Genomic DNA, 21909 nt, shown 5'->3' on the forward strand with positions numbered 1-21909 from the left:
GAATAAATTAACGTTTATTAATACTTATAATTCGATTGATGAATACATCTGTAAGCTATCGAAATATAAATAAAATGTATTTATCGAAAATGTTAACGTCATTATCAGTACATCTCTATTTAGCATCATCAACTTTGGCCTCAAGCTTAGTTCGCGTTTAAACGCAACGCGTGAGTGACGCGTGTATAACGTTCAATTAAAATATTCAAATAAATAGAATAAGATCTTTATAATAAGTAAATTATCAATAAAAAACAAGTGCTGTGCTTAAAATAGTGTTAAATATAGTTTTATGTGAAACACATCAGGGAATATAAGGTACGTTTGATTGTTTTACTGTAATTAATTTTCTGTCTTGTTTTCCTTAAACATAAATTGACACGAGAAACAGAAAATAATAGATAAATTCTAGTTTTAGTTATTATTTGAATAGACGATGTATTCGAGTTTTCCTTGTTTTGAAATATCATTGTCAATGTCAACCCAACTCATAAAACTTCGTCTTCGTTGAATTTGACTACATCCGTATAGCATAAAAAGTAGTAATAAGTACTGAAATCCGTCCAGTAGTTTATCTTTCCTTTTTATTTTTCGATTTTAATTTATCATAGACAAAAATAGTCCATGTTAGTCTTGCTCACATCAGCTATCTTCCAATAAAACTCCTATCAAAATCAGTCCAGCCGTTTTGGAGATTACCCGGAACCAAACGCAGAATTGTGGACAGACAAACAATTTTAATAATTTTTTTTTTTCATTTACTATGCAAATTAATCATGTGTAAATAATATTATTTTTCTTTTATGTAAAACTAGCGGTCGCCCGCGACTCCGTACTCGCGGAATTAAAAAAAAAAAACTTAATTAGCAGCCTATCTGTTCTTCTAGAATATGTTCTGTAGGTATCTAAAATTTAATTAAGTTCCGTTCATTTGTTCTGGAGATATATTCAAGCATTCATTCATCCATCCATCTAAACATTCGTATTTATAATATTAGTAAGAAGTAAGACACTAAAGTTTTATTAATTCTATAGATAGTTTAGTTTAGATGGATGGTTTGTTAAAAGGTATCTACAGAACGGGTGCATGGATCTCGATAAAATTTGGCATAGATATAGAACATAGTCTGGAACAACATATTTTTTTTACCGCTCGGATGGAGACGCGGGCAATGACTAGTATTAAATGTTTTTAGAAACAAAACCCCGTCTCAGATAACATAACATTAGCAATCTTTATTACACAATTTCGACAAAATGAATATTATTGTTGAAAAATCGTAATGGCCGCCATGTTTGACGTGCACTTATTATAGTCTGGGATTGTCTGTGATTTAATTTGTGTTTGGTGACGTCTTCTAATGATGAAGGTGATTCAGGTATAAGATAAAAACCAGTGGGTTTTTGTATTGCGGATATTAATCATTCATCTACTAATGACGCGATATTGTGACGTAATTGTTAACCCTATTTTTCATTACAATTACGAACAATGTTTATATTTGATACAATCAAATTTCATCGCTGTTTTTGTAGTTAACGTGGAATTGGATTTATAATTACGTATTTACATAAATAAGTAAGTATATTACTTTGTTTTTATAAAAATTTTAGACCAATTAATGTAAATGTAATATTATAATGCTTAACGTACTTCTACAAAAAAGTTTTTAATAATAAAATTCTTCGTGGAGAATGATGTCTCTTTAGGATAGTTTGGTTTCTTTTATATGCGTATAATAAATTATAAAAAGCAATCAGATTATTAAATGAGACATAATTAAATGCCATTGTATGTTTCGCGCCAAAAATTTTATTGTCAGACTTCAATTTATTCTTAATTTTTTCCTCATGCCGTGAAAAAGGTAAAGGTCGTACAGCCATAATGCAATCGATTTCGATTTTGTTCATTGATGTTTCATTCACACTTATTTTATTTTTACGAGTTCATTTTAAATTGAAATGAAATGTTAACAACGCTTATTACTTTAAATTAAAAAAAATCAAGACCATGAACAACATAATAAGACTCATAAAGAAATTATTGATTAAAATTCAAAGATATATCTTAAAACAATCTTGTAACCCTTCTCGATTGATCGATCCTTTTGAAAATGTGATTAAAATTTATTTATAGGCATTGTCGTAGCAAATATACTTTTTAAGGGACTAGTAAGTACGTATTTGATTAAGGAAGGAAAATAAATGTGTACACATTGCACAAGGTTTTCAATAGACAAAGATCAAAGACCCTGATGTCACAACATATTTGGCGATAACAATTCCGTTTACGTGAAAGAATTATTACAGTTCTGTATTAGGTCGTATTACAGCTGTCGCCAACGACTCCGACCACGCGGACTGAAAAAAAAACCTTAATTAGTAGCTTATGTGTTCTTCCAGGCTGTTTTCTACTATGCCAATTCATGCAGCCGTTCTGTAGATACCTTTAAACAAACATCCATCCAAACTATTCAAACTTTCGTGAGACATTATACTAAATTGATATATAAACACGGCTAAACACTCACGTATATTCGTCCGGTGGCGGCACCGACTAGTTTCGAGCCCATCGGGGGCACTTCTCGAAATTAGTCGGTGCCGCCACCGGACGAATATACGTGAGTGTTTAGCCGTGTTTATATATCAATCCATCCAAACATTCACATTTATAATATTAGTATACATTATACAATGATACTATTATATTTTGCATTACAACTTATAAGACATAATAAATAGGTTGACATATATACTGGAAGTAAAGGTCACATCAAGATATAAATACGTACGTAATTTAACCTCGAAGTTACGGATGGTTAATAAATTATGAGTAAATCTTACTATCTTACTAATATTATAAATGCAAATGTTTAGATGAATGGATGTATGTAACAGTGGTAGAGCCCGCTTTAACATCTTCGCACGAATCGGCCCGGCTCGCCCGGTGAAATACCACGACCACACAGAAGACAGGCGTCAAGTGGAAGCTATTCCGCGTTTCGTTTGATGAGTGTGTGTCCCGGAGGCCTAATTTAGTCCTCTTCCCTTTCCCACCCTTTTTCTTATAAGGGAAGGATGGGAAGTAGAAGTGGACTTTCCGGATGAGAGGATGCATGAGAAGGGAAAATATTTTCTCTCTGTGCATCCTCTCCTCCGTCGATTAAAGGTAGGCGACGCATATGAAATTGCGTATTTCTATGGGCAACGGTCACTTCGCTATTTCAGTGATTTCAGGTGGCTGCTCGCTCGTTTGCCAGCTTTTGTTATAAAAAAAATGTATGTAAGTGTGGCACAAATGGAGAACATGGTCTGAAAGAACAGACTGCATTTTAAGTTTTTTTTTAATCGCTCGCAGACGGAGTCGCGGGCGACAGCTAGTCATTTTATAAGCCATATTATTGCGGGATTTAGTATAAATTTTATTTCTGTTTGTTAATCATATAAGTTACATTTATAACCTTGTCTGTTATTTATTTATAAATTAATTAACTGATTGCAATGTATAACAGGTCAAGTATTTAATATTTACTTAATTTATAAAAATTTATTTTAATAATTATAAGCAAATGTTATAAAAGTATCGGTGGCTGGAAATCTTCACAACCTTTTCATAGCCATTAAAAAAAAGTAACTTTGTCCTTTTCTTGTCCTAAACACTGATCTGAAATGACAGCTTCTGTTTTGTTCCGGCTTAAACGTACACGTCGATATTATTTTTAATTAATTCTATCTCTATTATTAGTTCGTATCCTCACCACCGCTATCAACCGTAACAATCAGCGCCAAAATGGCGACAATCAAACAAGCACAAAATACAACGGCTGATAGCCTGTCCATTTGATAGATGTCAGTGCCTCTAATCGACTGCGTTTTAGCGCGAAATTAATAATTGTTTTGACAGATTAAGAACGTAATTTATGGCAGTATTTTATGTTTTTAAATTAACTAATTGATCATGTTTTTAAAATTCATAATTGAGCAATTAATTTGTATTTTTACTTTAAATATAATTTTGTTCGATTCGTGTTTAGTTATTATTATTATTATTGGCCATGTAAAGAAGATAGAATGAATTGAATATGTTTCCGTCGTTAAATGTGGCTTTGTGGTGTTTTTTTTGGTTACTATAAATTAAAGAAGTTTTGATACGAATTTAAATGTCACGGAATTCAAACAACTAGAATAACCCAGCCGATTAAAATATTAAAAAAGCAGATGATATATGATTCAAGTACAGTCAACAAATTATGAATAATATTATAATTTATTTAATTTATTGAAATACAAAATTTATCATAATGTTAAGGAAGAAAATCCGAAAATGAGGTAGTGTATTGACTCAACATTAGCCTTACTAGAGTGTCGACGTTTATGTCCCCTCACTATTCATTCTGACACTTGACTTTGTAACGTAAGCACGCCATTCGCTCTAAAGGATTCTAACTAATAATGTCTAAAAATACAAATATAATATTTTTAAATGTTTATTTATCTGCCTACAGAAAATGCTGTTCTACTTTCTACTATTGGGTTCAACCCTCGCGTACCCTCAAGTGTCGATAAAACCAGACGTCCTGATCGATGTGTTCGGTACACCGCCCACAACCAAGAAAGTACCAGGACTTGAAGATGTAAGTATGCAATTGTAAAATTTAAAACCCGACTTTGAAACCCAAAACCAAAGAGTATTCGTTTAATAGACAAGACTCGATACAAAGAGTCAGGCAAAGAATACGATTGACTCTTCACTCGTCAAAATTAGTCCAGTTGTTAACGTTCTAAGTCTTCACAAAGTAACATACAAACCGATGTACAAAAAAGCAAATTTAGTCCTTTCATTCAATAGCCAACGTAAATCTTACGCAATACAATGTCATAGAACTTTCTCTCTTCTTCTCTTCTCAAACTCGCAAACTATATAGTTGCTAACGAGCTATATAGTTGACATGACGAAGTCGACGAGTCAACGTTGTGTTGCATTCAACGCTCTTCTAAAGTTCATCCAGACTATGTTCTACATCTATATTAAACTAGCTGTCGCCCGAGACTCTATCCGCGTGGATACATAAAAAAAAACTTAATTAGTGTAACCCACCCACCCATCCATCCATCCACATCACATCCATCTAAACATTCGCATTTATAATATTAGCAAGTGAAATAAAAAGTAGCTCTTCAATGAATAAATTCGAAAAAAATATGAAAATAAATAAATAGTATCCTATGTCCGTCTCCTGGTTCTAAGCTACCTCCTCACCAATTTTCAGGCATATCGGTAAAGCCGTTCTTGAGTTATAAATAATGTAACTAACACCACTTTCTTTTATATATATAGATTTCATCAAGATCCGTTAAGCCGTTCCAGAGATACATTCGAACAAACATCCATCTAGACATTCGCATTTATAAGATAATAAGATTGTGCATCTCGTCGTCATATTGTCGTCTCGTTTTTTATCAAAGAGTATGTAAGAGATAGCAATATGTATCAGTCCAACAAACTTCTTGTTATCCCTTCCAGATAACAGTGCGACCAACCGATAGTACATCTATGTTCGTCGACAGTAACGGCGATGCATGCAAATGTGTACCGTATTACTTATGTGATACAAACTTAAATGCCGTGGATGCGTACAACGAGACTGTCACTGGTGCTTTCAAGCTGGATATCAGGTATGTCGTACTTCGTCTACCAGGAATTAAAAAAAAACTTATTTAGCAAACGAGCGAGCGGTCACCTGAAATCGCTGATATAGCGAAGTGACCGTTGCCCATAGACATACGCAATTGCATATGCGTTGCCTACCTTTAATCAACGGAGGAGAGGATGCACAGAAAGAAAATATTTTCCCTTTCCATGCATATTCCCATCCGGGAAGACGACTTCCACTTCCCATCATTTCCTTATAAGAAACAGGGTGGGAAGGGTAAGAGGAGTAGATTAGTCCTCCGGGACGCACACTCATCAGACTGCACGTCTTCTGTATGGTCGTGGTATTTCACCGGACGAGCCGAGACAATTCCTGCGAAGATGTTAAAGCTCGCTCTACCACTGTTCTTCCAGACTATGTTCTATATGTATGACAAATTTCAGCAAGATCCATGCAACCGTTCTGAAGATACTTTCTAACATTCATCCATCTATAAAAAAATTCGTCTTTATATTTACTTACTACTATTTCAAAGATATTGTCATCAACCTGCCCTTATCCCTATCGAGGGTCGGCACAGCATGTACTACTCCTCCATACATCTCTAACCCTGTAATACATACTGTAAAATGTTTTGGCTTTAAATGTTTTTACTGGCCGGCCGCCTGCCTGACGCCAAACCCTGTTCGGGACTACTTAAATACTACGATAATAGATACGATTTCAAAGATATTGTCTATCTGTATAAAAGTCTGTATTTGTTCTGGTAATCTCAAAATTAGCTGGACTGGTTTTGAAGTAACTTTAACTGGAAAGGCGCTGATGTGTACTGTAGTAATTTATAGTAATTTTAATAATGTAAAGGGGCGTCCATATATTACGTGAGGTGTTTTTTTTAAATTACCTGCCCTTCCCCCCCTTCCTGGTGAGATTTTATTCAACCCTTCTACACCCATCCCCCAATCTCACGTGAGATTTTTCAAAATGTGAGTTACGTAATCGCGTTGGATTGTTACTGTAAAAAAAAAATTGCTTCGTGCTTTTGCTTTTTTTTTGTTTCAATTACAAAAAAAAATAGCTTGATATTTGCCTAGATCCTCTCCGACGTAAGATTAGATGAGATTTGACTCGATCCCCTCCCTTAAACACCTCACGTAATTTATGGACGCCCCCTAATCAGTATTTCTCAAAATAACGACACGTAAACATAGAAATTCACCCTAGCAAAGTTTCAACCGGGGAAAACAATTATTTTTATAGACTTAAGCCAACTGATTTAACATCTTTATTAGATTCGGGGTTGACGAGTGTCAGGAAAGTGTGGAACGATGCTGCAAGGATCCGAAGCCCCCACAGCCACCACCGAAGCCCGACGCCAAGAACTTAAAAGGCTGTGGCTACAGGAACCGTAAAGGAATCGACTTCAGCGTCACTGGGGGCTCCGTGAGTTTTACTTTGGTCAAATAATTCGCGTCAAGTCGTAACACGCATAAAAGCTTTGGTGGCTCAGTGGTCAAGCACTTGACTTGTAATCTGCAGGTCCTGGGTTCGAATTAAATCTGTTGCGTGCCGTGCATGCGGTGCGTATGTACCGCCTTAAAAAGCCTGCAAAATCTTATAGATCGTGTCTTATCTCCTAGGGTGCGGAGGCACAGTTCGGTGAGTTCCCATGGGTGGTGGCACTCCTGGATGCAGTGAATGGACGCTACGCGGGTGTTGGAGTCCTCATACATCCCCAAGTCGTCATGACAGGCGCACACATTGCTTACAAGTATGTTTTTTTTATATCATAAGATTGCAAACGAGCGAGCAGCCACCTGAAATCGCTGAAATAGCGAAGTGACCGTTGCCCATAGACATACGCAGTTGCATATGCGTTGCCTACCTTTAATCGACTGAGGAGAGGATGCACAGAAAGATAATATTTTCCCTTTCCATGCATCTCATCCGGAAAGTCCACTTCCACTTCACATACTTTCCTTATAAGAAAAAGTGAGAGAAGGGAAAGGGGAATAGATTAGGCCTCCGGGACACACTCATCAGACGAAACGCGTTGCTGGTAGATTGAGGATTACGTTAATGCGAAGTCGGTCTAGGTTACAAATTGTCGGCTATTTGTATACTAGTTGCCTGTGACTACGTCCGCGTAGAATAAAACGTAATTAGTAGTCTATGTGTTCTTCCAGACTATGTTCTACATCTATGACAAATTTCATCAAGATCCGTTCAGGCTTTCTGAAGATATCTTCTAACAAACATACATCTAAACATTCGCATTTATAATATTAGTAAGATAAAGAATAACAGATGTAAGTGTCTAGTTTTTTTTTAAATACCGTCTTTTAGATTCCAGCCTGGTGCTTTGAAGATCAGAGCTGGTGAATGGGACACACAGACGAACAAGGAGCGTCTGCCTTCACAGGAAAGGATAGTACAGGACATTTTCATACATCCAGGTATTATTTTCATGCGTTTATTTCATTTTAACATCAAAATTAAATCAAATTATTCGCGTTAATTACGCCTAAGAACGTCGGTGGCTCAGGGGTTAAGCATTTGACTTGTGAACTGCTGATCGTGGGTTCGAATCCCGCCATGTACCAATGTGTGTTACATATGTACATTTATCTTATGTTGTTAGTGTGAAGGAAAACATGTTGATGCTGCACATATCTGTGAATGTCAAAGATATGTGTGAAGTGATGCACTGGACCAGCATTCATCACCTAGTCACTTTAAGGTAGGTTAGATCCTTAGCGGGGACCTATAGTGAACTGATCATTTTTTTTTCTAGAATTCCATTCGAAGAGTCTACGTAATGACTTAGCACTCCTCTTGCTGAAGGAGCCAGTGGATCTAGCAGATCATATTAACGTCATCTGTCTGCCGACACAGGATGAACTGTTTGAGACTAGCAAAGACTGTGTTGCTAACGGCTGGGGTAAAGATAGCTTTGGTAAGTGACTTTGCTACAAAAAAGAGTAAGGTACATTCGTAAAATTTTAAATATGGCGGCCATTTTAAGATAGATTAGTTTGACAACTGCCTATAAAGTATGGAATTAATTTTGTATGAGAATTATTGTTGTACTTAATGGATGTTATAGTGTCGGAGTGTACATAACTAACAACTATGAACTATCGAGAGTCTTGTATTAAAATTAATCCAACAAATGGGTACTATAATTAAGGTATTTTTAACTTTTTGAATATATTACAGTTATTTGGTTATGTATCGCACAATTAATTTAAAAAAATATATATTTTTTCTTCTTCAACACCGAAATTTTAGGCTTGATGTCATATCTTCTGTGAGTGTGTATGTCGCTGAACTTCTCTCAAACGACTGGAGCGATTTTGATGAAATTTTTTGTGTGTGTTCAAGGGGATCTGGGAATGGTTTAGATTCACAATTTTGTCCGCTGGACAATGTTTTTTTTAATTAATTTTTAATTTATTAGTAGTTGTTGATTTTGGAATGTTTTACATTGGATCCGACAGACGGCGCTAACATCGCACTGTCAAATTGTCAGACAACGTCTGTCGGCTCCGATAGTATATATATAGTTATGACAGATATTGTTATTCAAAAAATCATGAATTTTCGATTGCAAGTTCTATGAGAAGAACTATCGAAAATCGAAGAAGTTCGTAATAGATTTAACTCAATTGTCAAAGTAATCTATCTTAAATAGACACACTGTATAATAATTTTAGACAATGAAATAGGCATCATACGATATCCATTTCATAATCTAAAATTTTATCCACCATTTTGAAGCAATCTTGAATTATCAAGTATTTTACATAAATATATTGTAAATGTAGCATCTTTTTCGGGTTCCGTACCTCATAGGAAACAACGGAACCCTTATAGGATCACTTTGTTGTCCGTCTGTATGTCAAGACACTTTTTTCTTAAAAACTCGTGAAGGTATCAAGCTGGTAATTTTTTTTTAATATCATAAGGTGGCAAATAGCGAAGTGACCGTTGCCAATAGACATATGCAATTGCATATGCGTTGCCTACCTTTAATTCAGGGAGGAGAAAATATCTTCCCTTTCCATACATCTCATCCGGAAAGGCCACATCCACTTTCCATCCTTTCTTTATAAGAAAAAGTGTGGGAAGGGAAAGAGGACTAAATTAGGCCTCCGGGATGCAATTTTTTATTTTAGCAACTATTTTATCTATTATTAGGTCAAAAAGGTCGTTATGCAGTTATATTGAAGCGTGTTGAAGTAAACATGGTGCGACATGATACTTGCGCTGCGATACTGAAGTCAACACGACTCGGGTACAACTTCAGACTGCACGATAGTTTTGTATGCGCCGGTGGGGAAGAAGGCAAAGATACTTGTCAGGTTTGTAATATTTGGTTTACAGGTTTTTATATAAAAATTGCTGTCTATTCGTCTGGAATTAAAAAAAAATAATAAGTAGTCTATGTGTTCTTCTAAACTATGTTCTATATGTAGGCCATTGAGATCTGTTCAGCCGTTATGGAGATACCTTTAAACGTTCAGCCGATCTAAACATTCGCATTTATAATATTAGTAAGATACATGTTTGCGAGTTTGTTTGTATGTCAATTATTTTGTAACATCCTATATCGTAAACTACTTATCCGATTTTGACAAGTGAGATGTCAATCCATTCGTTTTTTTATATTATGAGATGTCAAACGAGCGAGTGGCCTGAAATCGCTGTAATAGCGAAGCGACCGTTGACCATAGACATACGCAATTGCATATGCGTTACCTTTAATCGACAGAGGAATGCACAAAAAGAGAATATTTTCTCTACCCATGAAGATCCTTTCACTTCCCATTCTTTAATTATAAAGAAAAGGATGGGAATGGAAAGAGGAGTAAATAAGTTCTCCGGGACGCACACTCATCAGACTGTACGTCTTCTGTATGGTCGTTGTATTTCACCGGACGAGTCGGGACTATTCCTGCGAACATGTCAAAGTTCGCTCTACCACTGTTTATTTTTATTTCCAGGGTGATGGTGGAGCACCATTAGCTTGTCCTATAGGCGATGACAGATATAAGCTGACAGGTTTAGTCGCGTGGGGTATCGGTTGTGGGGAGAAAGGAGTTCCAGCTGTTTATGTCAACGTGTCAAAATATCGCGCCCTTATTGACAGCAAGATGGCGGCATGGGGTTTCGATACAAGTGCCAATAATGTTTGAAATATAACAGATTATTTGGATGCATTAAATAAAACAACATTATTTATGTAAAAATAAACTGATTTTTTTTATAAATAAAACAATTTAATATATATAAATATATTATTTTACAATTAAACATCTTTTCGTAACATTTTTACAATTAAAAAAAAAAAGGAATGTAGTATGAATACTTAAAAACTCGAGTGGCATATTTTGTTTTTTTAATTAAAAAAACAGTTGTCGCCGATGCAATCCGACCTCCTTTTGCATATTTTCTTATATTTTTGAATTTAGAATATTTTAAAATGTTTGTTTTTTTTATTCTTAAATGTCAAATCTTCTTGACGTGTGTGTTAAACTATTTCCTTTCGCTATTTACACAATTCTTTTCATTTCCCTTCTTTAAATCTTTACTAAATTAACTTAAATTATCGCTCATGCAATTTGTTCTATGAGTTTTATTATATAATCTATTTAATTTTTATAGTTGGCAACACATTACTACAGTTAGCTTTCTCTAATTCAGCTTGCAGTTGTTTGAGCCGAGCTTTAGCTAGAGTTAAATTAGCATTAGTTGCTCTCATGCTTTCCTGAAAATAAAAACTAAAATTGATGACCTGCAGATCAGTTCAGTTACATGTGAAGCAGATCAGTGCATCGATTCACAGCTCAGCTCAAAGCGTCAACCTAATGGTTAAGGGTATGGATTTCCGATTACGTGGTCGCTGGTTCAAATCCCGACATTCGACTATTGAAAACCATATCCTATCACAAGCATAGAGCTTAGTTATAATAGAATGGTACAAGAAATATTAGTTAATTAACAAAAATCTGCTAATATTTTATTGTAAAAAATCTATACATAGAGTTATGATTTATCTTTCGATCTGTTAATTTCACGACACATAGTATACACATCAATGAGCTGTAAGTTCCCAATTAGTTGTTGAGCCGGCTCAACTGTTCAAGACAATGAGCTGAACTATTGAATCGATTCAAAGCTGTATACACATGTTTTGTTCAATCAAAATAATACTGAATAGGTCATAAAATCACTACTCTGATCCGATTACGTCATTTACATACATTAAAGTTCTTGTCTCATGCAATCTGTCCCTTAACGGCTTAAATATTTGATATTTTTTTTTATATCACAAGGTGGCAAACGAGCGAGCGGCCACCTGAAATCGCTGAAATAGCGAAGAGACCGTTGCCCATAGACATACGCAATTGTATATGCGTTGCCTACCTTTAATCCACGGAGGAGAGGATGCATAGAAAGAAAATATTTACCCTTTCCATGCTTTCTCTCATCCGGAAAGTCCACTTCCATTTCCCATCCTTTCCTTATAAGAGGGTCGGAAGGAAAAGAGGACTAAATTAGTCCTCCGGGACGCACACTCATCAGACTAAACGCGGAATAGCTTCCACTTGCCGCCTGTCTTCTGTATGGTCGTGGTATTTCACCGGGCGAGCCGGGACAATTCGTGCAAAGATGTTAAAGCGGGCTCTACCACTGTTGATAATCAAAGCAATTCAAACTTACTTGTACTGTAAGCAACATCTTGTCAGTTTTTGTCAATTTCTCCACGGATATATCTGTTGTATGTCTTAATAGACCTTCCAATGTAGCTCGCAATGATACATTGCATTCCCCTTATATAAAAGAACAGAGTTAAAAAAGTTATAGTTAATGTCACAACTATTCAAAGCTAATTTTTCAACAGTAAAATTATTATATTAAGATATTTAACTATTTTATATTCATCATCATCAGCTCACAATACATCCCCACTGAGGTGCTCGAAGCCTACCCTAAGTTATGTGACTAGGCCATAGTTTCCTACTTTATAATATAAAATAGATATAATAAATAATAGAGCATTGGTGGCTCAGGGGTCAAGTACTTGATTTGCAATCAGCAGGTCCTGGGTTCGAATCCCGCCATGTACCAATGTGTTTTTTGATTTCCGATTTACATGTGTACATTTATCCTATGTTCTTACGGTGAAGGAAAACATCTTGATGCTGCACATATCTGAGAAGAAATTCAACAATATGTGTGAAGTCAACTCGTACTTGGCCAGTGTGGTTGACTATGGCCTAATCACCCTTAACTTAGGGTAGGATCCGAGCCCCTCGGTGGGGACGAATAGTGAGCTGATGATGATGAAAGTATACATACACAACTTCTGATGTAGTAGAGAATTGTACAACATCTTTGTTGGTGTCTGCGGTGCCATAGATACTTGTAGAGGTGAATCTAACTCAGTATCATCACATGGTGATGGCAGCTTTGATTCTGTAAAGTTAGAACAAGGTACAGTGTTGCCATCTTCTGCAGTTGAGTGCATAGATATAGTCAAATGTTTAACATTAAAAAGTGTCTGAAAAAAGTACAACCTCTTGTCACTTCATGGCTTTTAATATGTTAAAAAATAAGACTGTCTGTTCATTTGTACTTTTTTATTATAATACTAGCTGTTGCCGGTGGCTCTGTCTGTGTGGTGTTAAAAAACTTGATGTACTGATTAGAACATGTTCTACAACTATGCCCAATTTCAGTGAGATCCATGCAGTAGATCTGGAGATACCATCTAACAAACATCCATCCAAACATTTGCATTTATAATATTAGTAAGATATAAGGCAATAAACAAGCAAATGGCCACCTAAATTCACTGAAAAAATGAAGAGGACGCTTCCCATAGGCATAGAATTTGCAGAAGCATTACCCACCTTTAACAGGGGAGAGAATGCACAGACAGAGGATATTTCCCCTTCCTAAATGTCCCCTGCTCTAGCAAATCCCATCCCTTCCTTACAAGAGAAAGTTTTTTCTTTTATACATTATAAAAACTTTAATATTTTACATACTCACCATCATCAGATTCTGGAGCTTCTCCGCTGATCACAAATGCTTTAGAAGTAGACCGAATGGAGTCCTAGACAAGAATTGAACACAAAATAGCTTTTTAAAAACAAACAAGAGGACTAACAAGGAATATTTTATGTTTGGATGGATGATTAATTGTTAGAGGGTATCTCCAGAAAGGCTGCATAGATCTTGCTAAAATTTGACAACATACCCTGTTAGAACACATGGGCTACTATTTAGGTTTTTTTAATTCTGCGCGGACCCTGTCACAGGCAAGAGCTATGCGATATTATAGTATTAAAACGTTTGCCCCATTACACGAGATACAAGAGATGTCTTTTATAATACTTACAGGTGATTTAGCTATTTCTATTTCCGAGTCTGACTCTGAAGCTTCACCGTCCACTACGTGTGCGGATTTTGACATGTTTTATCGATATTAAATACTTAATTTAATTGAAAATTATTATAAATATACCTTCGAAGAATTTGTTTACGCTTATCTGTCAATGTCAATTGTCAACTGTCATTTTCAATAGGATTGTTTTTTTTTTAATTCATTTCTAGTCAAAGGTTTTGTGATCGTACGAACATCTTGTGTGTTATAAAAACATTTTATTAATAATTAGAACTATTGGTAGAATTCATTACATGGAGTTAAAATTTATGTCATACGATTTTTTTTTTCTATTCACACTTTTAGGCAATGCGAAAAATAATGAATAATTACGTAACTTAGATCTTAGAGTCCAGTAAAACATTTTAATAAGATTTTATGACAGGTTTTTACTATAAATTAACTAACTTCTTTGCGTTCTGGATTCACCGAGAAAATAAAACAATTTCAAACATGAAGAACTGACTTTACTATCAGACGTAACGTGGACGTTTTGACACAGCGACAAATTGTATTTACATAATAATTACACGCTTCACAATCTTTTAACGTCTTAAGAATAAAAATGACAATACATGCAATGGGCTTCATACTAAAGTATCCAAAAGAATTATTAAACATTCATACTAAACCATGTTTCCATTGACAAGATGCTATTGTTTTTTTTTTGAGAAGGGTAAGCAATGATAACAAGTTGTTGGGATACGAGCGTTTTTGTTTTTCCTAAGACATTGTAATGCGATTTTTGTTGCCAGTTTTGTTTCTAATCAACAATTTTTTAAACTATTATAATATAATTCAAAGTTTTTTCTATTTTTCGTCCTATATTAAACACGCAGTCTATTTCTATTTTATCTATGAACTATTCATTTTACTAAGACAATGGGTTATTTGAAGCTACTAAAATATTATCATTACTTTAACGGCTTTATATTGGTTTATAAAAGCCTGTTTTAACATCCTTAATGACAAACGCATTTTAATTCGTCTATGTACAGTCGCGGGAATCTGTTGTGCTTCTGAATTCAACATTTTTCATGCACACATTTATAAGCTGTCTTTTATTTGTTGTTCCATGTCGTCGTCTCAATGTGTATAGAAAGTTAAGACGACTACAGCTTTTGATGTGGAACACCACCAGATTCCCCGATTGTACAGTCAAATCTCCTTATTCGCGATCCCGAAAACCGCGTTAACACGTGGGAAAATTCCGTTTGGTACCCGCGAATAAGGAGAGTTCACTTTTATATATTCTTTTAAAAATGATTTAGTACTTTCTTCTTGACCTTATATTATATTGGCAGTATGGTTAATGTTTTCATTGAACATCTTTGCATTAAAAACGATATTTAATTTTTACGTTACACATTTAGATTTAAACAGATTAAATATACAAAGGTACACATACACGGATTTAATAGAATGATAATTATTTAATTACATTATTAATCATGAATTCTTTGGAAATTGTAGAAATTTAACAAAGAAATATTATACAAAAACAATCATAGCATGTAAATGTTAATTTGATTATAATTATTTTTTTTAACGTTGGCAGAATGATGCAGAACGTTTGTTTCCTTCAACACAAAAAAAAATTTGTAAATTGTTTTTGAATGTTATTTTATTTAAATAATTTTAATTTGAATTATTTCTTGTTGGTAAATTATTAAATGAACAAAGATTAATTTAAATTAATTATAACGTTCACAGATAAAACTAGACACAAATTGGTAATCGTGAAATGTTTAAAGACTTAACGCGTACAAAATAATCCTTAAAAACTAAAGCCAACATTCAATTAATATTTTAATATCTGGAAAATCAACTGTTTCATAAAATTTATTAATATATTTAACAGAATATATATATTTTTATTGGTATACTATACATATGAAGAAATAAAAATAAATTACAGTTTGAATCTTACTTACTTAGTACATAAATAGGGTTTACTAGTTTGATCGCGTCGTATTATTGAAAAAAAAAATGTTCACTTTTCAAATGTCTTGGTGGCTCAAGGTCATGAGCAATGCCCTCCCCCCTCATCCCGCTACACACCATCGTCGTGTTCAGCGACTCCCGCGATTTAATAGACGTAAAAATATTTGAAAACTATATTTATCTTTGTTGTTCGACAGATTACATTTAGAATCTATCTCACTCGCACATCCAACAAACGACTATTAGCCATCTCCATAACCTTCTAATTCATAAGATATTTAACATTTAAACTATTAATAATTATAAGGAATAAGCTTTAAAAATATTTTATTACCTTTGTCTGTTTTCTTTTGATATCTCCAAAAAAAAAAAACATGTTACACGTTTTGACAGCTGTCAAATTATGCACTAGCGAATTTTAATACGTTTATACACTTATTTCAGTGTGTCTATTTAAGATAGATTAGTTTGACAACTGACTAAAATATTTCAAACTTATTTTGTCTACTGCCCACTTTGAGAATAAATATTTTTAGCGCCCCCATATTTTCACATATTTATTAGGTGCGCAACTAAGTTCTCGCTTTTTTTCGATAAAAATATATTAAAAAATTGTTACAAATGAATCATTCAAAGTATTGCCCATCGCTAGACACAACTTTTTCCCATCTTTCTGGTAGAGCTCGAATACCTTGACGCCAGAAGTGTTCGTCTTTTGAGGCTATATATAAAACCACTATAACTTCAAATTAAATTAATTAATTATTGTGACCTATATATGTATATTAACGGAGAATTCAAAACGAAACTTTTACTATAACCCGCAACTTGAGACCTGTAGCGCCCACAAGGTGGCGTTATCGCACACTTTGGGAAACACTGTATTTAATGCACGGTTGTCAGAATGTCGAACTGTCGCGCACAATAACTAACTGGAACTATCGAGAATCGGTCTTGTAATAAAATTAATCGAACAAATTTTATTTATATTATAATACAAAAACAATAATCACGATATCTCGATTGCAAGTTCTATGAGAACAACTATCGAAAATCGAAAAAAATACTTAATCGATTTTACTCAACCCATATCTAGTGAATTGTCAAACTAATCGATCTTAGACACACTATAACAGAGATTGAAAATGATTTAAACAAAAAAAGCATGTAACATTAAAAAAAGTATATGTTAAACACATAATTTCGTGACTATACTATAATATTTTTAAAGATTATAACGAAGGAACTATTTGATAAATCCACTATATTTTTAACCATAGACATGTAACCTATAGATAGAGTGTCATAGACAAGTTTGTCTTCAAAGAATGAATCTGTTTAAATGTTATTTTATATTGTAAATCAAATTTTAGAAAGTTTACTCCAACAAAAGTCTTTGGGAGGTTTTCGTCTAACTATTGTGTTCCGGATTACACCTCTTTAGGTTACAATTATGTTTTTAACACTTATATAGGAAAATTATTTCTAATAAATATTCTAGAAAGTATTATTTCGCTATAACTGTCAAAATAAACTATGATATGATTAAAATGATTGCTTATAGGATTTTTTAATTCATAAAATTGACATAAAGTTAACATATTTATGACGCCAGTAAATTTTACACGAATGCTATTCACGAGAATAGGAATTTAAAGGTAAGGAAACATCAGCGTACTTTGTCTATGGTCAGGAATAATTTAAATAATTTATTCAAAACGGAAAAGTTTTCTTAAATAAGTAGCAATGTTAAGAAATATTTTTCAAAAACGATAATTAACAGACTGTAATAATATGAAGTGTAAATTTTCTTGATAATTTGATAAAAAAATCCAAGTATCCTAGTTATTTTGGGTCGATTGATTATTTAAGATTTTGAATTTAATGTACTTTTTACGTTTATAACCTCAAAATGTAATAAAATGTGGGGAAATAAATAATCTGTGCAGATTACATTTGACATTGTTAAATGTTACCATATCAGAAATCTTTGCACAAAATTACGTAAAAATAATATAATTCTCAAAAATACTTCTTAAGCACGTCCAAAATTTTAATATCGTTGATTTGTGTCTGTTCATATAAATTATAAAGTACTCGCTTTTAATAAAGCGGCATATACCCTGTTTTGATTTAAGAAAAGAAAATGTATGTGAAGTTTTTACGACGTATTTTTAAACTTGTCAACCCAGTACGTAAATCAGAACGTCAAACTCTATAGCGATCAACCAAAACTTGATACTTGCTCTTATTTAATTTTATTTATATTTAGAATAAATTTTTATCACTTTTAAAATGCAATAAGATCACAGCAATCGCTGTTTTTTTTGGTAAAATCCTTTAATATTACATTCAAATCTTCTCTCTACTAAACCTTTTCCAAATTCCTACCAATACTCATTACGACCATAGATTAAAAACATACCATAGATATTTAATTACACTAGAATATTTAAAATGTAGGAATAAAGGTTGAAAACAAAATTTTCTAACCTAAAACAGCGATATTAAACATCTAGCTACTATTTAATCATTTCCGGGGGCATTTTAACTATTAGACTTATTTTTTCCATCAAACGCTATTTTCCATCTATATAACAAAAAAAATTGACAGATTATTAAAACGAAATTACAGTATAATCCAACCTCATTTTCATAATTCGGTACTGGCACAAAACGAACAATTAAAAAAAATCACAAGGTCAAAAAAAAAAGCAGCTGACAGTACGTTGATTTCCCGCGTTTTCTTGACGTAATTAACCTAGAAATGGAAAAACATGACGCTTTTTATTTTGGGCATGAGCACGCGCCGGTAGAAGTGGTCGAAGGCGGCAAAGCAGCGCGCGCACTCCGCCAGCGCGGCCGCCGCGCGCCACGCCGCGCCACTCCGCTCACGGCGACAGCGGCAGTACGCTGTGCGCTTCACCACACTCCTTATAAGAAAATAAGCAATGCTTTTAAAATAAATAATTACCTTTTTAAAGCTTAGCATTTACAAGGAAAGTGTGTAGAAATATTGACAGTCTCTATTGTCGAGCTTAAAAGATTGCCAAAATATTTCTCTCATGTACCCTTGTCATTTCTCCTTCAATTATTAAGATTATTTGTCATCATTATACCCTGTCGCCGGGACGAGGGAATCATTGGTAGTTTAAAATACAGACGCAAAACCTTTTGTACAACATTTTTTACTCTACTAAGTCTATTAATACTATGGTAATTAACATTCTAGAAGGTTCTTAACCCTAGAAACTCTTACCTGGCAGCAACGCGCGTGTGCGCTGGGTCAGTCTGGCGTCATAGCCCCGTATCAAACATCTGCAGTGAACGTGTGATGACGTCATCCTTGAGGCACGACTCCAGAAACTCCTCGATCGTAATCACGCCGTCCTGGTTCAGGTCCAGCTTCCTGAACACCCTGTCCACCTGAAAACATACGTATCGTTATACGAGTGAGATGAAAGATATACAATGAAGTAGAAAGAAAGAGAAGAAGCTATGCTATTTATTATATTTGTCAAATACTTTCCCCCAGTCTTATAATTCAGCAATTTAATCCGCCACTGAGTTGTTGTTGTTGCTTAGGCATGAGTCGCCCACTGTTGGGCACAGTCCTCACCCAAACATCGTCACGATGATCAGTCGTGTGCTACCCGCATCCAGGATACCCGCAACCTTGACCAGATCGATGCATCTGTCCGTGACAGCCATTCCAGTGTACCCCTCACGATTACAAGCATATATACCTGTTCATTAGCCTTAGCATCATCCAGTCTAGCAGCAGGCGAGCCAGGCGGTGCACGTCTGCCCAACAACTCGTGAACAGCTACCACAACTTCAGCAAGTTCCTGTCGTGTGATGGCTCCGTCTCCATCCACGTCGTACAACCTGAACGCCCAGCGTAGACGCTCGTATACCGAACCTCGAAGTAGCGTGGATAGTGTGACGAGAAGCTCCTGAAATATGGTTAACATAATGATTTTATGTGCCGTTAAATTCTTCCTTTCCCCTTCCCAGCTTTGTGTGGTTTGACGGTGAAGTGACAGGGGCAAATATCCTCTTTCTATGCCAATTTTTAAAATAAAAAATATGTACAGTTCCATGCAAACTTTATTGACGGCAAAAATCTCTACCCACAAAGACTATTACTAAGAAAAATATTTTTTTGCTATCCAAAGATTAATTTATTCACAAGTACATTCATCTTAATTATTTGCTCAAAAGTTAATCTATGTTTTATGTACTGGCAAGTAAATAAAGTAGCAAAGTTCCAGAGCCATCTGTCGGGGAAGCACCGTCCGTAGTTAATTGGAACTTGGAATACAGGAAATGAACTGATAAGTTAGGGTTGCCACATCAAATATTTTACCCGAAAATTATGGTAGAAATTGTTACGAAATGAAGATTTTTAATGTATTAAGTAAATACTATTGATTATCGTCGTAATAAAAATTGCTTGATTTTTTCGACCATATTGTGTTTCTTGTGAAAGTATAGGTTGCTTAACTTGACATAATTCATAGACTAAACGAATTATTTTTACATATTTGGTTAAAATTGCATATGCGACAATTATAAAATCAGTTAAAAAACAACCGCGATTATTTTTCACGGATGAGTCAACCCTAACAATACGAACTGGATTCTAGATTCTAGATCGTGGAATTATTTGTACTTCTCCGTGTGCAGTTTAATTAACATTCACTACGAATAGACCACAATAACATCAGGCATCACAATATGAATCTCATAATTCCACGGCTGATAAACGTGTTCTGAACACGTAAAGAAGAAAAAATCACTAGGGACCTATGACGCTCAGTGGAAGAATACGAATGACTCCACACTCATCAAAATCGGTTCAGTCGTTAAACTGACAATAACTTTCGATAAGTAATGTGATTGTCGCGACTCAGTTACATATATTTTTGAAGTTTCGCTTCGAAGCGAATGCACTTTGTCTAAACCCCCTGATCTATATAAAGCCTATTGCTTGTAAATGTTAGCTTTTGTTATATTAAACACGATTGTTGATGTTACAGACAATTAATTCCCTTTATTATCACTTCCAATTCTCACCACCGCTACTTTTACCGTCAGCGCCAAAATGACGAAATACAGACACAAAATATCATGTCCAAATATAGATGTCAGTGTTTAGGCTACGGGTAACAATTTTATCCGTGCATAAAAAATACATGCGAGCAAAGAGTGTAATCCTCCTGAATCAATAGGGTTAAAACATATATTATTTTCCTATTTTCTAAATATAGTATAATAAAGGAAGGAGGTCACATGTCTTTCCTAATCGGACAAAAATGTAAATATGTGATGACGTAATTTAAAAAGACATTGTTTAAGTTTTTAATTACCAATAAAAGAAGACGAATAACTTTAAAGTGACGCCTAAAGTTGCAAGTTGGTTCCTGTCAGCAAGAAATTTGGCAAACTTTTTAACGACTCTCTTCGTCTTACAGAATTATGACCAAAAATTTTTAATAACAACATAAAACTTTTATGCAAACGTTATTATTGGACTAAACATTGTAATGAGGTAAGAAGTACAAGTAAGAACATATTGGACTGTGTACCATTAAAAAATTAAAGCCATTTACACACCTTGAGTCTTAACTGCGCAATTTCAACTGAACAGAACAGTGTAGGTAAAACAAAACTGTAGTTGAACTGAGACACACGTACTTTTTAACTATTCAGATAAATCTGTGCACAACACTGAAGGTGTACATCCAGCTTAACCTCATGTCAATCGAGTCGGGCTAATTTAACTGTCAAGTGGTTTGGCCGTTTGCCAGATTTGAAAGGAACCCACCTAGACAAAGTTTAGCGATATTGCTA

At 34.5% G+C, this 21909-nt stretch overlaps 3 protein-coding genes across 4 annotated transcripts in view; 1 reads left to right on the top strand and 2 right to left on the bottom strand.

Moving 5' to 3' along the window:
* The first annotated feature begins 201 nt into the window (after positions 1–201).
* Positions 202–10919, top strand: LOC106116591 (serine protease 42-like). 2 transcript variants are annotated; one of them, NM_001312802.1, is given in 9 exon segments: positions 202–318; positions 4506–4634; positions 5525–5676; positions 6947–7097; positions 7295–7425; positions 8001–8110; positions 8449–8610; positions 9855–10018; positions 10661–10919. In NM_001312802.1, coding segments are annotated over 8 exon segments (1188 nt in total). In that variant the 5' UTR covers positions 202–318; positions 4506–4508; the 3' UTR covers positions 10853–10919.
* Positions 10920–11057: 138 nt separating this feature from the next.
* LOC106115395 (uncharacterized) lies at positions 11058–14217 on the bottom strand. The gene is made up of 5 exons (XM_013308752.1): positions 14065–14217; positions 13716–13779; positions 13020–13136; positions 12381–12490; positions 11058–11424 (listed from the first exon to the last, which is right to left on the bottom strand). Exons 1-5 carry the CDS (start codon positions 14137–14139, stop codon positions 11305–11307), a joined length of 486 nt encoding a protein of 161 aa, XP_013164206.1. The 5' UTR covers positions 14140–14217; the 3' UTR covers positions 11058–11304.
* Positions 14218–18722: 4505 nt separating this feature from the next.
* The window catches only part of LOC106116381 (Kv channel-interacting protein 1), a 39381-nt gene continuing 36194 nt past the window's right edge, over positions 18723–21909 (bottom strand). The window contains exons 5-7 of the mRNA XM_013310200.1: positions 19800–20009; positions 19313–19479; positions 18723–18986 (exon numbers count right to left, since the gene is read on the bottom strand). Of these exons, the coding sequence (XP_013165654.1) occupies positions 19351–19479; positions 19800–20009 (339 nt within the window). The 3' untranslated portion in view covers positions 18723–18986; positions 19313–19350. The remainder of the gene's footprint in view (positions 18987–19312; positions 19480–19799; positions 20010–21909) is intronic.

The sequence above is a fragment of the Papilio xuthus genome, unplaced genomic scaffold (assembly GCF_000836235.2).
Source record: "Papilio xuthus unplaced genomic scaffold, Pxut_1.1 DF829660.1, whole genome shotgun sequence".
NCBI classification, from domain to species: Eukaryota; Metazoa; Arthropoda; class Insecta; order Lepidoptera; family Papilionidae; genus Papilio; species Papilio xuthus.

Excerpts from the sequence above, each read along its gene's own strand:
- LOC106116591 (XM_013310481.1), top strand. The coding sequence starts at position 4,509 with ATGCTGTTCTACTTTCTACTATTGGGTTCAACCCTCGCGTACCCTCAA. Across the intron at positions 7,098-7,294 it reads TCAGCGTCACTGGGGGCTCC|GGTGCGGAGGCACAGTTCGG; the intron begins GTGAGTTTTACT and ends CTTATCTCCTAG. Across the intron at positions 8,111-8,448 it reads GGACATTTTCATACATCCAG|AATTCCATTCGAAGAGTCTA; the intron begins GTATTATTTTCA and ends TTTTTTTTCTAG.
- LOC106115395 (XM_013308752.1), bottom strand. The coding sequence starts at position 14,139 with ATGTCAAAATCCGCACACGTAGTGGACGGTGAAGCTTCAGAGTCAGAC. Across the intron at positions 13,137-13,715 it reads AGCTCCAGAATCTGATGATG|AATCAAAGCTGCCATCACCA; the intron begins GTGAGTATGTAA and ends CTAACTTTACAG. Across the intron at positions 12,491-13,019 it reads TCTACTACATCAGAAGTTGT|GGGAATGCAATGTATCATTG; the intron begins GTATGTATACTT and ends CTTTTATATAAG.